Genomic DNA, 16,866 nt, shown 5'->3' on the forward strand with positions numbered 1-16,866 from the left:
GTTCATGGCCAGCCTGGTCTACATAGTGAGTTCCAGGACAGCTGGGGCTACAGGGAGACTCTGTCTCAAAAAGACCAAATTAATTAATTAATTAATTAATTAATTAAATAAAATGAAATATTTAAAAAAATTAAATGATCTCATGTTTCTTATCTTTAAAACAGAGCACATGATAATTATCTCCCAGAATTGTTATATAGATTAAATGATATGGTCTAGGTACTATCCCAGCATGTAGCACTTAAAGCCAACTTTTAGTAAATATTATATAAGCATCCTTTCAGTGACTCTGTTAAGTAATACTAATTTTGACATAGTTTACTAATAGGACTACAGCTCAGAGATGCTAAGTGATCTGCAAGTACTGAAGAGTCAAACTCCGTCCTTGAACTCAGGCCTCATTGTATTGAGCCACTGAGGTTTCTGCTTCTTTGGCTCATGACACAAACTTGTTATCCTTCCTCAAGACTCATTTGATCTATCCAATATCCATATAGATTTAAAGGGATAGTGGCACACATTGACTGCAATGATTGTATCCCAAGTTCCTGGTGTCTTGTTCGAAGAGTTGAAGTGCACACAAAGTAGCAAAGTAGCAAGGAATTTCATCCAGAAACAAAGGACAGGACAGGCATCCTTCAAGGGAACAGCAGGCTCAAGTGCGATTGCTCAAGAGCCTTTCACAGCTTCCTTTTGTGGCTCATGGAGGGACAGAGTTGGATGCTAGGGGTGGTGTTTTGTGATTTCTGCTCTTATAACTCTTTATTGAAAATGGAAACATGGGCCCTTTGTACAGGCATGGGTTCTGTATCCCATAATTCTATTCAAATATAAACCCAGTCATGTATAGGCATAAGATGGCAAATTGGGGTTTTTCCCTCAAACTTCACTCTGAGAACAGTATTTGCCTTACTGTACATGCAACTAAAACCAATCTGGTCATTTCCTGTAGTACACAAGCTTACCATAAAGAGGGAATTTCTAGGACAGAGTGGGCAACTGCTTTGTTGGGCCAGAGATGTGCAGCTTGAGCCATGCTGGGCTAACCTATCCTTGCTAACTGTCTGCCTCAACAATTTACTTCAACCCTCCAGTATCATATCATCCTTCAATGGGAGTACAAGAAATAGTCTTTCTTCATTTCTTACAAACCACACTCTTATTTTAGTTTTGTATCTCAAAACTGATGCAAGGATCTTTCCTCCCTTAGAAGAGTCAGTCGAGCTGCAACCCCCACAGCAGTTGACTGCCAACTAAGCAACTGGTCAGAATGGACAGCTTGTTTTCCATGTCAGGACAAAAAGGTAAGCCAATTAGGACCTGTTTGGGGGTGTTGCCCATCTAGTTTTGTGTATTAAGAATCCACTGGAAGTAAGCAGCTAAAATGATCAATCTAGGGTCTTGGAGACAAGCTGGATCTGTATGTAGGTGTTTGGAAACTTCAGGTACATGGATGGTGAGGCTTGTTTCTGCCTGTCTTGATTTTGTTCGTAAGACATCATTGGGTGAGATTGAAGAAAGTATGCATATTATGACCAGGAAAGGAGTCATCACGACATGGGCACAGTGATGCCTCATGGACTCTCTGGATCCTGGCCAGCATCTTACTCTCTAATTAAGGTTATCTGGAGGGACTGCCAGAGAGCTTAGTAATAAAAAGCCAAGTTGTCCAGAGCTGAGTATCAAAAGCTAAGTTGCTCACGGAGCCCTGACATAAGCTATGCAGTGCCACAAAGGGTGGTCCTTGAGAATCTCAGCACACCTGACACACAGAGGTGTGCCTAACTAGCCTGCTTAGATGGTTTTGAACGCTCCAAAGTGGTTCCTAAATCTGGTGCCATACGAAGGCGGGGAGAGGTAGGAGTATTCTATCCCGGGCATTGTTCTGACTTGGTTCTGAAGCACCAGGTCCTGATGACAAAGAGCAGCATAGATCTTGATCAAGCCCAGTCCTTTCGCCACAGCCTCTGCAGGGCCTGCTGGTGATCACCCAGCCTCCAGGCCAGCCCCAAGGTTAAACTAAGATAAGCTGTGAATGTTTTTGATGAGTTCAAAATCACAGAGCTAGAAAGTAATGGAAATGTAACTCACACCTGATTTATTCAACTTCAAAATCTAAAATTCAGGATTCTGCCTTTCTTGGCTCTAAGAAATGACAAAGCACCCTTAAATCTCACCTATTTAAGGTGTCTGGCCCCACATTCTCATTTTGTTCTGTCATCCTGTATTAGTTTCCGGAGCCAACAGTAACTAATTTCCACAGACACTGGACATTTGTTCTCGAGGGTTCTGGGGACTGGAGGTAAGAACTCAAGGAGTGAGCAGAGCCAGGCTCCCTTTTTGAGGCTCTAGGGGAGAAGCTGTGCTTTGCCTCCTCCAGTTTTGCCTGGTTGCCGACAGTCCCTAGCCTGCGGCTGCATTTCTCCCCTCTCTACCTCTCTGGTCACACTGACGCCTTTCTTTGAGCAATCTCCCTCTACTTTGCTCTTATAAGAACACATGATAGCACTCTGGGCTACCCAGAAAACCAAAAGTAATCACATTTCAAAAACGCTAGCATTGCCTGCAAAATGTTTTCCAAATAAGGGCAAACTACCAACTTCTGCAGATTTGGAGTTACATTTTTTTTGGTGGACGTTACTGTACCAATTGTATATCCTGAACCTGCCTTTTTTTTAAATTCTCATGTTTCAGTTTAGGTAGCAGATTGCACGGGGGAATCTCTTACAATTTAAATCAGAATTTAATTACTTCCTTAAAGACTCAGAAAGAAATATGTGCCTATAAAGTAATACCTAAGATAATTAAACCCTGTTAATTATTTAAGTAAAAGACCACCTCAGTTTCTCTTTATTAATATGTTTCTTCCTCTCAAAGTCACCCAGACAAAGATGTTCATTTCTAGAAAGAAACATTATATACTAGATAGAAAAGAAAATTATGCTTTAATGACACAAACCACAGACAGCAAGCACGGAGAAGTCCCTGGGGGAGCATTGGCACTAGCCCGCCTACAACTCAGTGTCTCCGTTATTTGACAGCAACCTAGTAAACAGGGACCAGTGGAAATGAACCTGAAGCATTGTTCCAAGTACAGAAACTACGTGCGGGATGGTAATGGCGTTGATAGTCACCATCTATCCAACGCTTTCTGTGTCCCAGGCACTGCAGTAATGCTTTACATAAATACATTGTCTAGTTTGACTTTCACAGACAAGGGGAAGAGACAGGTGCTATCACCCACTGTGGGGCGGTCAGTTTCCCACTGAGAAAGGGAAGAGATTTAAACCTGGGCCAGCCTGACTCCAAAAACCTTGAGAGGCTGGCCACTGCACCCCACTGCCTCCCCCTGAACTGTATCAGAGATTCATAAGTGAGAGTAGAGGTCACCTAATCCAACGGCTTCTGGAACAGTCCAGTGGCTGATACAGAATGATGACAGAATTGATAACTATTATTACTGAGTCACACAAGGAACCAGTAAGAACTGAGCTCCAATTTTTTTCTTTTCATTTCACTTCTTTTATGCCCAGACCATTCTCCAACTCATGATCCTTCCTCTGCAACCTCCTCGACCTCCTGAGGCTGCAGGCAGATGCCACTTTGTCCAGTTACAGTGCCAGTTTTTTCACTGTATTATCACTAATCACAGCAACATTCTCAGGCACATTACATGTTATAAACAGGAAAACTGAGGATCCTGGGGCTGGAGAGATGGCGCAATGCTCAACAGCACTTGCTGTTCTTACAGAGGGTTGGAGTTCGGTTCCCAGGACCCACATTGGGTGATCTACAACTCTCGCTCTTAGGGGATCTGATACCCTCTTCTGACCTTCCAGGGCACCTGCACACACATGACACACAAATATACAGATACACACAAAATAAAAAAATAAATAAACAAACAAATAAATAATAAATAAATTTTCGAAAAGGGAAGTTGAGGATCAGAGATGTTAAAAAGTTTACCAAGTAATGCCGATATAGTTGCTGGGTAATTGGAATTCCAACTGTGTTTAAGCTGGGATTCATGAATACTTAGTCCCATAAACTTGTGGAGTAAATAAGATTAAGATACAGTGTACGGCTGATAGTGCAAACTCAGTCAGTGTTGGCTCCCATCACCACTGTCATCATGGTGGTCAGTCTGTCAGTAGGTAGCTAGCCATTTAATGCCCCTAATTTCCAGAAATGCCACCCCCCCTAAAAAAAATCACCAGAAAGAATTATGATTGCATCATGGCCAATCACTGAAGCAGTTATCAAAACAGGCAAATGCGATGCTCTGGTCATCGGGCTCTGGTTTGTATCTGTCCTCGTTTGTTCTCCATTGCTGTGACAAAACACTCTGACCAGTACCAACTTGGGGAGGAAAGGGTTTATTCAGCTTACATCTCCCAGGTCACAGTTCATTAGGGAGACCAAGATAGGAACTCAGGGCAAGAACCTGGAGACAGGAGCTGGAGTACAGGCCATGGAGAACTCTGATTACTGACTTGCTCCCCTGGCCCCTGCTCAGCCTGCTTTCTGCTTTCACACAGGCCCACCTGCCCAGGGGTGACACCACCCACAGTGGGCTAGGCCCTCACACAATACTCAATAATCAAGAAAATTCCCCACAGACATGGCTACAGGCCAGTCCAATAGAGGCAATTCCCCAACTGAGGATCCCTCAACCCAGGTGTGTCAAGCTGACACTAAAGCTATCCAGCACAGTATCCATCTACCGGCGTGTCTGGTGCGGGGAGAGAGGGAGAGGTCAACCTCACCAGAAACATAGAAAACACATCTCAAGGGAAGAAAAGATGCCATCACCAGAAGAAATGCTGTGAGGGAAAAGCAATGTTCTCTGAAAGTATACCTGCCTGGAAGTCAAATCTGAATGTATGAAACATTCAGTGCCTCCAGCCCCAAGGCAAAATGCTCACAGGCTGATGGGACAGACAAATAGGTGAATGGATGCCTCATCCAACCATACATGACAAGTGCTAAGGAAGAAGGTGGGCTTGAGGATATGACCAAGTTAAGGAAGTGTTCCAAAGGAGGGAAACCATGAAACTTGAAAGACGAACACTTACTAACCACTTGAATGTGGGAACAGAGATCCTTGCTAGCAAAAAAAGACCTTCAAAATACCTCTATCCCAGTATTTCATGTGATTCTTGGTGTCTTTATTCAAAATTCAAGCTGGAGACTGCGCCACCTCTGGGTGAACATTACTCTGCATACTCATTTGTCCCCTCATAAGACAGCTCTGTAAGCAACTCACAATCATGAGACCGTTGTTCCTTATGTTGAGCTGAGACCTGCCTGTACAAATCTTGGTTGATTGATTGACAAGGCTATGTCTGGTTCAAAATTTGATTTAGTACCGACATCGGAGCCTCCTCCAGCCAAGCAAGTTTGGGGGAACCATCTGCAGTGGTGATGTTTGGGATGAGGCCAGCTGTTCCACCCCCACACCTTGTCTAAGGCAAGCACAGTGTGGACAGGATTTCCAGTGTAAGGAGACAGGTGAGTAGCACCCCAGTACATCAACAGCTGTGCCCTTCAAATGTAACACAAAGCAAGTACCAGAGAGTCTGCTAAAATGCAAACTTTTAACCATTGAAGGTTTGGGACAGGGTCCAGGAATCTGCATTTTAAGACAAGCCACCAGCCCATATAATTTTAAAAAAGATTTATTTTATTTTCTTACATGATGCATATATCTGGTCTGTGTATGGTATGTACATGTTTGAAGGCAGATGCCCCCCGAGATCAAAAGATGTTGGATCTCCTGGAGCTGGAGTTTAGGTAATTGTTAGCTGCCTGACGTGGGTAGGTGCTGGGAACTGAACTCAGGTCCTCTGCAAGGGCAGTACCTATTCTTAACCACCGAGCCATCTCTGCAGCCCCAGCCCACATAATTTGGATTCACGTTTGAAGGAATGTTTTTGATTAATTTAGAAAAGGTGCAACTCATAATTAATAAATGGGTAATATTCATTAAACACACATTTACTAATTACAAGTTATGGGTCAGGTAGTGTTACCTGCTGTTCATATGGAGATGAAAAACAATGTACCTGACCTTGAGGGATTCCTAGTCATTTTTGAAGAGAGACTTACAAGAGATCAATTATAATATAATGGGGTAGCCAATGGGTCTTGTGCATGGGTTCTGCGGGATTCTCCAACAGGAAGTACCTGAATATGCTTTGGGAACTCATGACAGCCCTGGAAATGGCATTTGAATTGGGACTGGACTTCGGTTCCAGGAGAATGTGCAAAAACATGAGAATTCGGGGACATTTGGAAGGATGGGAGCCCCTGGCAGATTCAGATCAAGGGGCTGACATGGGCAGACTGACATTTTAGAAAGATTACAGGGGACTTTGGATGTAGGGAGGGAGAATTTGGCAGGCCTGGCCTGAGGGGACCGTGGGGAGCTATCAAGGACGGAAGGGACAGGGCAGACAGAACGGGACAACATGAGGGGCCACTGCACAGGCTGAAAGGCTCATGACTCCAGATGCGCATCATGGGGAACGTGGTCTAGGAAATACCCCCAGCTTGGTCTTTCTCAGGTCGCTGCCTGAAACGCCACCTGGTATGCAATGGAGACAAAGACTGCCTTGATGGCTCCGATGAGGACAACTGTGAGGATGTCAGGGCCACCCACGATGACTGTCACCAGTATGAACCTATCCCAGGATCAGAGAGGGCAGCCTTGGGGTGAGTATCTGCTTTCTGGGAGTTTAGGAGTGGCAAATGATTGTTTAATCCCATCATGAGCATCAGCTTTGGTGACTGACTAGGCCTGTTCTAGACAGTTCCTCTGAACACTTGTCCCCTAGGATAGCTTGTGTAGTAGATAATGTAACATTCCCTTTTCAACCTGAGGACCCTCCTCGCCTTTCACTCCTCCTCACACTATCACATCTCTCCTCTAACCCCAATTTCATTTCCAAGGCCCATTTATGGTTCTATCTTCCATGAAGCCTACACAGATGTTCCCCAAAGGCAGATCTTCCCTGAGGCAACTGCTCTTTCCAACAGCTATGCTCACAATCTGCTATGCACTGTGACTCAGTAAAAATAAAACGGACTTTGGGGTGAGACAGAGGCTTGACCCTCTGCTTTGTCATTGCTTGAGTCAATTCTCAGACTACAGCTTTTCTGTTGAAATGAAATCAGCGTTAGTTACTTTCCTCATTGCTGCAACCAAGCACCCAACAAGAAGCAACTTACAGGAAGAACCACTTATTCTGGTTCACAGTCTGAGGTGCAGTTCATTATTTGTGGATGGCATGGCGGGCAGCAGGAGTAGCACACAGCTGTGGTGCAAGATCAGGGGGCAGCTTGCTCAGCTCTCCATGGATCAGGAAACAGGAAGGGGCCTACAAACCTCAAGGCCTACACCCCTGAGACTCACTTTCTCCAGATAGGCCTCACCTCCAAAGGTTCCACAGCCTCCTAAAAAGTGCCATGAGCCTGGGGACCAAACATTCAAACACATGAGCCTATGGGGGACGTTTTACATCCAAACCATAATTCACATTTTCCTTCTTATAATGCTATTGCAATGAATATCCTTGTCCACATATGGGGTTTTCTTGTACATATGTGTGATTAGATTTCTAAAAAACGGAATTCTAATTATACCCTTTCATTTTTACTGGGGCTTTTACAACTGTTTTTGTTTGTTTGTTTGTTTCTTTTTGGTTTTTTTCAGATGTTTGTAGGCTTAGTGGTTACAGTATGATTTTTGAGGCCCACTGTTGCTTTGAGTATTTGTTTGGTCTGTTTCAGAGGCTGTATTTAAGCTACAGGCAGAAACATGCTCAGTGGGCAGGGGGTAGAAACTACAGGGCAGAAGTAAGTACGGAAGCCAGATTTTACAGTCAAAAACATCTGAGAGAAAAATCCAACTGTGATATAGGCAAATTATTTAATTTTTTTAAGCTTCAATTTCTACATTTTCAAAACTGTCATGAGGTTGAGAGTTATTGTATGCTAAATATCTAGTTTAGCATATATTCAATTCATCAGAGTTATTACATCACTCCTACTAATAAGAGGAAAGAGGTGGAGAAAGGAAGAGCAAACGGAAGTTAGTTACCATGCCCTGAATTTCTACTGCACATCAGGTGCTCTGTAGTTATTCATTTGTTCTTTGAGGTAGGATATAGTCACAGTTTATCCTCGGTTCTTTTTCTGCCTTTGTACCCATCATAGAGGACATAAACTGTCATGATAATGCCATGCCAAAGGTATGTACTGGATACGAGGAAGGTTCTGTATCCAGAGCATTCAAAGAAGGCCATGTGGTGGGGGCTACTTTGAACTAGGTCTCAAAGGCTACATAGAAGTTTGGGAAACAGAAGAAATAACTGTAGAGGCTTTCATTGTCCGCTCTTCCTAGCATGTATGTTATGCTAACAAAGTCACAGTCAGTTACAAAGAAGTGGCAGAGTTGAAAATTTCCCAGGAGTCTTCCTGATGCTCATACTATACATATTTGACATCTCAGTCTCCTTCAAAGACAATGACCTTTCTGAGGATTAGGGTCTTAATGTAGCAGGGAGCCTTATACAATATTGCTATGTAAGCCCACTTTTTAGCAACAGAGCCCTTTTCTGAAATAATAATAGCAATATCTATTCAGTGCTTAATATATGCCAAGCCTGACTATGATTCTTTTATATGTGTTACCTCTTCCACTCTAGGAGGATGGTACTGTTACTAATTGCTTTTAACAAATAATTAAACTGAGGCAAAGACATGAGATGATTTGCCTATGCTTGGACACTTAATAATTCTACTCATTCCTCTCCAACTTAACAACTAGTTAGAGGCATCCTTTAAAAACATTGGTCCAGATGCTCTGGTTAAAGGCCACCTGGGGCCAGGCCCAGCCCACTCAGTCTCCTGATGTTGGCTGGTCTCCCTCTATGCCCCTCAAGGGCTTCACAGGGCTCCAACAAACACAGTTGGAGAAAACACCACTCACCCTCCCAGCTACATGTTTGGCAGGATGACATGTTATATTATCTTTGCCTTTGTAAAACTCTCTTCCAGAATCTGTCTTTCCAATTTAGGTACAATATCCTGACCCAGGAAGAAACCCAGAGTGTGTATGATGCCAAGTATTATGGGGGCCAGTGTGAGGTGGTGTACAACGGGGACTGGCGGGAGCTCCGGTATGACCCCACCTGTGAGCGCCTCTACTACGGGGATGATGAGAAGTACTTCCGGAAGCCCTACAACTTCCTGAAGTACCATTTTGAAGTAAGTCTGAGTGGAAACAGTGTAGGATGAGGTACAGGGGGTGGCCTGTTGGTGGAGATAGCTTGTTCTGGAAGCTTTTGTTTTCCACAGGGCTGGAGGTCCTTTCACACCTGACCTACACATAGTCAGTGTTGAGGGTACTGAGAGGTGAGGGTGGGAGAGTCATAACATGAATGTGATGACCCACCTGCTCAATCTTGGCTTCATTTTCAATAAAATAGACCTAGATCTTCTCCAGCCCTATTCTAAGATGTGACGATGTAACTCTGTTAGACTATAACTGTGCAGCTGTGAACAGCATATGCACTGCTCCTCTCTGGGCTACTCTTCCAACCTGTAATGTGGAGAGGACACAGATGGGTAGGTTCTGAGACCTGGGCCCCTGCTTCACCGAGAGCAGCTCTCATTGATCATTTTCTTATATTTTTTATACGAGTTGCTTTAAAAAGTGTTATTTTCAAAAGTTCTTACAAACTGATGATGGTCTGTGTCACTACTCTAAAACTCTTTGATCTCCTGGTCCCTCAGAGCACCAAAGAGCTCACAAGATTCAGAGCCTGCTCAAGGCCACTCCTTTCCTACCAGCAACCTATGGGTGAGGTGTCTATACAGCAAACATCTCTGAATTACCATGTGCCAGATCTTCCACCTAAAATTTTCCACCTAATCTTTACAGCAACAAAACAGATACACATTGACATTGTCCCTTTCAGATATTAAAAAGGAAGAGTCAGTCTCAAAGCTGTGTTGTTGCAGATACAAGATTCCCATCCAGAATCTGTCTAAACTAAGACCAGGCTATGCATCACTTAGAAGAGTGGACATAGTACAATGGGTGTACAGATGCACGTACATTAGATCTGCACATATTATATCCACATCGGCAGATGACAAGGCAGGATGATGAACAAGTATCTTGGCACATCCTCCCCACTCCCATATTGTTCAAGAGAAATGTATTGACAGAAGGTAATGATAGCCTTGTGGGGTCTGTTTCTGAGGAGTTTGTTCTCCACTTCTATGGTTGCTGTCTACTAGGTATCAGTCGTGTACTGAGCCAAGCCGAAAGACAAAAGCAATACCATTTTCCTATCTGTAAGGAAGATCTGAGGTCTCTGTGTCAGGGGAGATGGGCTAGTCTATTTGTGGTTACAGGTTCTGGAGTCTTTATGGTTAGAAGCCATGATACAAATCCTACCTGTCCATCCTTGGATGGTAAAGGAACTTCAAGCATCACTGGCCCTTGGAGACTCATGTTGATGGAGGCTCCATTCCAGCACAAACTACTCATGCTCTGAAGGTGCATTTCTATGACTCAAAGAATCAAACCTTGTGTTGGCTCAAGTCAGTTGGGAAATGCAACCGAATTGAACCAACTATTTGTGGCCAGTCCTAAAGAGTATCATTTGCTGATATTATCAGTATCTTCATGGCTTTCTTGGCCCCTTTCCCTGAGGTCAATGATCATTCATGACTTTCTGAATGCTGCCATAGTACAAGCAAGCAGCCCCCCTCCAGAAAAAAAATGAGCCAACCCCAAAGCAAGCCATGCTTGGAAAATAAAACATTTTATCAGCAAGCAAATGTGCATGTGAATAAATATTTTAGAAGTACTACTAAACACTACGTCACATTGCTGGGTTTTCTGTAATTTAATAAGCATCAATCTGATGCACAGACTAACCTTTGAAAAGAATTGTGCCACTCTGAAATTTCTGATAGCTTATAACACAAAGACTTTGTTAGTAGTATGAGTTGAAAGTTAGCTCTAAGTACGCAAATCTAACATCCATTTTTCTCTCTTTAGGCTCTTGCAGACACTGTTATCTCCTCAGAGTTTTACAGTGATGCAAATGACCTTCTTTCTAAAATGAAAAACGAGAGGTATATGTCCAATGCCATAACCCTTGGTATAGGACCAGCAGGCAGTTCTGTAAAATTGGTTGGGGGTATAGCCCAGTCCGATGAATCGTCCTTCCTGAATAAGTTGAGCAAGTATAATGAGAAGGTATTAAAACATAATGGTTGTGTCTCACAGTATTCTATAATCTACACTGAACACATATTACCTTAATTGCATTAAAAAGTACAGTAGTAATTGAACCTTAATTTGCTGTGTAATTGGAAATGTCTTATCAGTGGTGATCATGTTTGTATTTCTTATTATGCTTTTGCACAAAGAATCATCACAAAGGGAATAAAATTGAACCATAGGACTAGAACTCTTATCACTTTGCTCCTCCTCCAATTCTTTGCACGGTTACCTGGATGCTGCAGGGAAGTGCACAGAATAGTGGTTAAAGAAAATGAGTCAGACCCTCTAAATTTGACTTGGAACATTTCCAAAACAAGCCTTATTTTCTCAAGTAGATAAGGAAGTTTATTTATCGAACATTTGTACCTATTATACTGAGGGGTCAAGAGAGGCTTCTCTGAGGAGGGGACATCCATTTAAGCTGAGATTTAAAAACCAACACAAGTTGTCCAGACAAAGGGAGACAGACATTGACAGAGGGTCAGCTTTCTGTCACTGTAGTGGAACACCTGAGATAACTGCTTATAAGAGAGACACTTAATTAGCATATAGCTCTGGAGGAGGCTCCATTGCAAGATAGAGCAGACTCATTCCTTTGGATCTCTGGTCGGGAATTCCAGGGGGCAATGACTGGAAAGGTCTAGTGAAACAAACTACTCACATCACGAGGCAGGACGACTTCGGAAGGAGCCAGAGTCCCACAAACTCCTTCAAGGGCATGCCCCCAATGACCTAAGGACTTCCCAGTTGTTGTCACCTCTGCAGGGTTCCCCCTGCAGCTAAGAGGAGCATGCCTTTAACATATAGACATTTCACATCCAAACCATAGCAATGTGTTAGGCATGGCCATCAGTGTATACAAAGGCTTAGAGAGGAGAGAACACCTGACTCAAACTTGAGAGTGGGAGGGAACTAACTAACATAGCAAGGACTTTATCATGGGTCAGAGAAATAGTTACTAAATTTACTAGAAATTAATTCATCAGCACTTCACCAACATTGATACCAAGACCATGGGTCTAATTAGGGTTCAAAAAGTTAGCGTGGATGATGAAAACACAGTTAAGAGATTTAATTTATAAGCATAAATGGAATTCAGGAACTTTGCACAAATTAGCTGTTGTTCTGAAAAGTATTGCCCTGAGTTCTGGCTATAACATGAAAATGTGGACTTTTCTAAAGCAAGTGGCTTCCTAAAACTTTCATAACCCCTTTGAATCAAGGTCTTTATTATCTGGAAATAATTCCTAGAAATGACCATCTAAACTTATCCAATAGCCCTCACAGCTATCTATGAGACTCTCACTTTTCCTTATTATTTAATAGTAGGAGATTGCCTCCAGAACGTGAGGTCCATGACAGCAGAGGTCCATTTCATTGAAGACGCTGTCCTCTGCACCTATCATAATGCATGCAACTTTGGGAATAATCAATATTTGTTCAACATATTACATTAGTTGGCAAGTTACTGTGTCATTAAGATGTTCTTTGCTTGGTTGTTAATGGATACAGTATGCATACAGGTGAGGCTGAACAGTGGAGCACTTTGATTAGAGCTGAGGAGGCTTGGGGGTGAGTCAGTGGACTGGGGCAGAATAGAGGTAGGAACTAAGCCAGGAGGGAGCTGCTATGAGTGTGACCTGGGTGAGGCAGTGAACCAGCGGGGAAAGCATGGGGGACATCTTCCACGTATTGGTATCTAATACATCCCTGTAAAACCTAACAGCATTTCATTGCATGTGTTCATGATCTTGTATTTTCTTCTTATACTGAGTGTTGACCTGACCTTATATGCTTTTGTTGTGATTTTGCTTCATTTGGATGCTGATGGAAGAAATATGGCTTCATGAGAGTTTTCACAAAGATACAGACTGCACATTTTAAAATGAGAAGGCATGGCATTGTGTTGGACGAAGGCATGCTCCAGTCATTAATGGAGCTTCCAGAGCAGTTCAACTATGGCCTGTATACCAAGTTCATCAATGACTATGGCACCCATTATATCACCTCTGGATCCATGGGTGGCACTTATGAATACATCCTGGTGCTTGACAAAGAAAAAATGGACGTACTTGGTAAGTAGAGGGGAAGCTGTGGGCACAGCGGGCAGCACACACAGTGGGGCGTGGGTCTCAGTTTCGTTCCCAATGCCATAATTAAAAAATACTGACAGAAACAGCTTAGAAGAGAAAGGGTTTATTTCAACTTGAAGTTCCAGGTTACAGACCATCACCTTGAGGAAGTCACAGAGGTGGGAGCTTGAGATAACTGGTCACACTGCATCCATAGTCAAGAAGGAGAAAGGATCACATTGAAACACGGATGCTTATGCTGAGCTTGTTTTCTCCCATCATACAGCCCAGGAACCCCTGTGCAGGGAATGGTACCATCCACCTTGGGAGAATCTTCCCGCATCAATGACGGAATCAAGATAATTCCTCACAGACGAGCCCCACAGGCCAACTTGAGTTAAATAATCTCATATGGAGCCTCTCTTCCCCAATGATTCTGGGTTGTGCCAAATAGACAATTAAAACCAGCCATCGTAGCATGGTTTACAATTGTCTCAGCACTGGCTGAGGTGACAAAGTTAAGCTTGTCAGGGAGGTGAGATTCATTAGAATTACTTGCTACAGGATTTAAGCTCAGACTTTCTAGGCCTCTAAGCCGTGTGTTCCTATAACCTCTTAGTTACCCCTCTGTAAATAAAGACATTTGGGGAGTTTTGTTATTTAAAATGTGAAAACTTGTTTCAAATGTAGAGCTTTTGATAACGGAATGTCTCCGTAGTTGGTCTGTGAAGCTGAAAATCTATGATCACCCCAGTGCTTCCCTCTCCATCTTGTAGACCCTCGAGCACTCAGTCCTCTCTTCCAGCCTTTCTGCCCCATCCCTGTTCCTCATTGTGGACAGCTGGGCCCTCTTCTTTCATCTCGTGCTTCACTGGCTCCTAGGAGGTCTCCATGAGGAGGCTTAGCCATTCCAGTTGCTTCTCAGAAGTTGCCACCAGATAGAACTTTTTACTACACAGATCTGATGAGTTAACTTCCTTATCATCAATGACCAAGAAAATGTCTAAACTCCTTAGCATGACATCAGAAACCTTCATGATCCCATTCAACTCACTACAGTGGTTCTCACTACAAGTCCCCAACTGGCTGAATTCGTTAGGTGGATTTTGGGCCCTCATCGCAAACCTAACTGAATGAAGCACGATTGGAATGTGCTCAGAAGCCTGTAGTTCCACAAGTTTCCCAGGTGATTCTGATAACACTCCACCGAGAACCACTGACCTAGTCAATGAGTGATCACAGGTTGAAAGATCTACCCCTCCTGCAAAGCCAAGTTCAAAGGTCCAGTTTTAAGACGCTAAACTGACTACACCTCTTATTCAACCCAATCATAAAAATGCTATACCATTTGGTCATATAAATGCTGCATCATTTAGGAAAATGATTGTCCAAATGATATTTCTTCTTCATCTAGATAGCAAGATCTTTGAAAGCAAGTGTCATATTTCATGGGGCTCCAGACAAAGTGAGTGTGCAAAACAAGACAAGAGGCATTAGTTCAAATTCTTGGCTAAGTCATTCTTAAATTCACCCATCTATGCATGTTCTGTTTCTATGCAGCAATTCAAGGTATGCTTTCTGGGCATCCACTGCGTGCCAGGGATACAACGGTGGCCACTTACAGCACACTAATTTTTTATTGTTTTTTTTTTAACTTTTACAAAAAGCTTTATTGAGAATTTCATGCATGCATATAAGATGTTTTGATCAAATGCATGCCAACTCCCTCCCCTCCAACATTCTCCCCCTCCGAAGAGGTAACCCTAAACTCTTTTAAGGATTAGATACAAGCTCCCAAATACTTTTGACATTTTTGGCCTTCGGAACAAAGTATGTTGCTAACAGGCCCAAGGACATTTTGACTTTTAGCACAGAAACTGGCTACATTTCTTTGGGGTCTTTTTACCCTGACTGTCTAGCCAATTCCTATCTCCTATTCTTATCATGCCATCCTCTGAAGGGGTTACCCAAATTGCCAATAGGAAATAGGGACGCAGACCACTCTGGCTTCTTCCATGTTGTCCAAGGCTGGACTAGTTGTCCGGGAAGAGTGGCTGGATACTCAGGTGAGGGTCCACTGACCCTGCTTGACACTCCTTTAATGAATGAGCACAACGTCAACAAGCCCAATTGTGACTAGGTTTAGTGATCAGGCTCAGCCAAAGTAGTGATGATAGTAGTTATTTCATGCAGAAGGGTCTGCTGTATAGCATCATCTTATTAAAAGGACCTGGAATTTAAAAGGATTTGGTGCTAAGATCCACATATGAGGGAGAACATTCATCATGTGTTTTTCTGAGTCTGTGTTACTTCACTTAGTATAACAGTTTCTAGATCCATCCATTTACATGCAATTTCATTTTCATTCTTTACTGCTGAATAGAACTCCATTGTGTAAATATACCACATTTTCATCAGTTGAGGGACACTTAGGTTGCTTCCATCTCTTAGCTATTGTGAAAAGAGCAACAACAAACATGGTTGTACAAGTGTCTCTACAATAGGATGAGTCCTTTGGGTATATGCCAAGGAGTGGTATAACCGGGTCATATGGTAGGTTCATTTTTAGTTTATTAAGAATTCTCCACAATGTTTTCCATAGAGCCTACATGAGTCTGCAATCCCACCAGCAGTGAATGAGTGTTCCCCTTTCTACATGTCCTCACCAGCATTTGGTTTCATACATGCACATAAGGTGTTTTGATCAAATCCACGCCCACACCCTCCCCTTCAACTCCTCCCATATCTCCCCATCACTGTTTTCTGATAACTTCATGTACTCTCTCGTCTTCTTTTATTTTTTTATTTTTATGGGGCTTTTGGCTACTCTAATATTCCCCCCTCTGAAGAGGGAACCCTAAAATCTCTTAAGGATTATATAAAAGTTCCCAAATACTTTTGACAGTTTTGACCTTTGGAACGGAGTATGTTGCTAAGAGGCCCAAGGACATTGTGAGTTTTAGCCAAGAAACTGGCTACTTTTCTTTGGGGTCTTTTTACCTTAACTGCCTAGCCAATTCCTACCTCCTATTCTTCTCATGCCATCCTCTGAAGAGGTTACCGAGCTTGTGGATAGGGAATCAGGCCGCAGACCACTTTGGCTTCTTTCATGCTGAACAGGGACGCAAAGTGAGGCAGTTAGAATACCCCTTCAGTGGGTCTATCTAAAAGACTCCCAAATTGCATAACTCATCTCTAGGGGGAAAAGAAAGTCCTTGAATCTTGAATAGGAGATGTGAAGGAGAAGTAAAGACAAGAGTAATTAGCATCACAAGTTCCAGACAGGGAACTAGAAAAAGTCAGACCAGAACAATTTCAAATGTTCATTTGAGTGTCCATTGGAGTTTCTTGACAAGGGCTTCCAAAAGCATCCCTCTGTTGGGTTCCTCCTCATTTTCCTTTTGTCTTCCAAGGCTGGACTAGTTGGCTGGGAAGAGTGGCTGGACACTCAGGTGAGGGTCCAGTGACCCTGCTTGGCATTCCTAT

General features: G+C 43.0%; 1 protein-coding gene across 2 annotated transcripts in view; it reads left to right on the forward strand.

Annotated features, from left to right (window-relative positions):
- Positions 1-16,866, forward strand: part of C8a (complement C8 alpha chain) — a 77,059-nt gene that overhangs the window by 27,168 nt on the left and 33,025 nt on the right. For both annotated transcript variants that reach the window (XM_029562489.1, XM_029562490.1), the window contains exons 2-7: positions 1,211-1,304; positions 5,370-5,514; positions 6,570-6,717; positions 9,084-9,273; positions 11,081-11,281; positions 13,143-13,383. In XM_029562489.1, coding sequence (XP_029418349.1) covers positions 1,211-1,304; positions 5,370-5,514; positions 6,570-6,717; positions 9,084-9,273; positions 11,081-11,281; positions 13,143-13,383 — 1,019 coding nt within the window. The remainder of the gene's footprint in view (positions 1-1,210; positions 1,305-5,369; positions 5,515-6,569; positions 6,718-9,083; positions 9,274-11,080; positions 11,282-13,142; positions 13,384-16,866) is intronic.

The sequence above is a fragment of the Nannospalax galili genome, unplaced genomic scaffold (assembly GCF_000622305.1).
Source record: "Nannospalax galili isolate Female #2095 unplaced genomic scaffold, S.galili_v1.0 scaffold553, whole genome shotgun sequence".
Taxonomy (NCBI): domain Eukaryota; kingdom Metazoa; phylum Chordata; class Mammalia; order Rodentia; family Spalacidae; genus Nannospalax; species Nannospalax galili.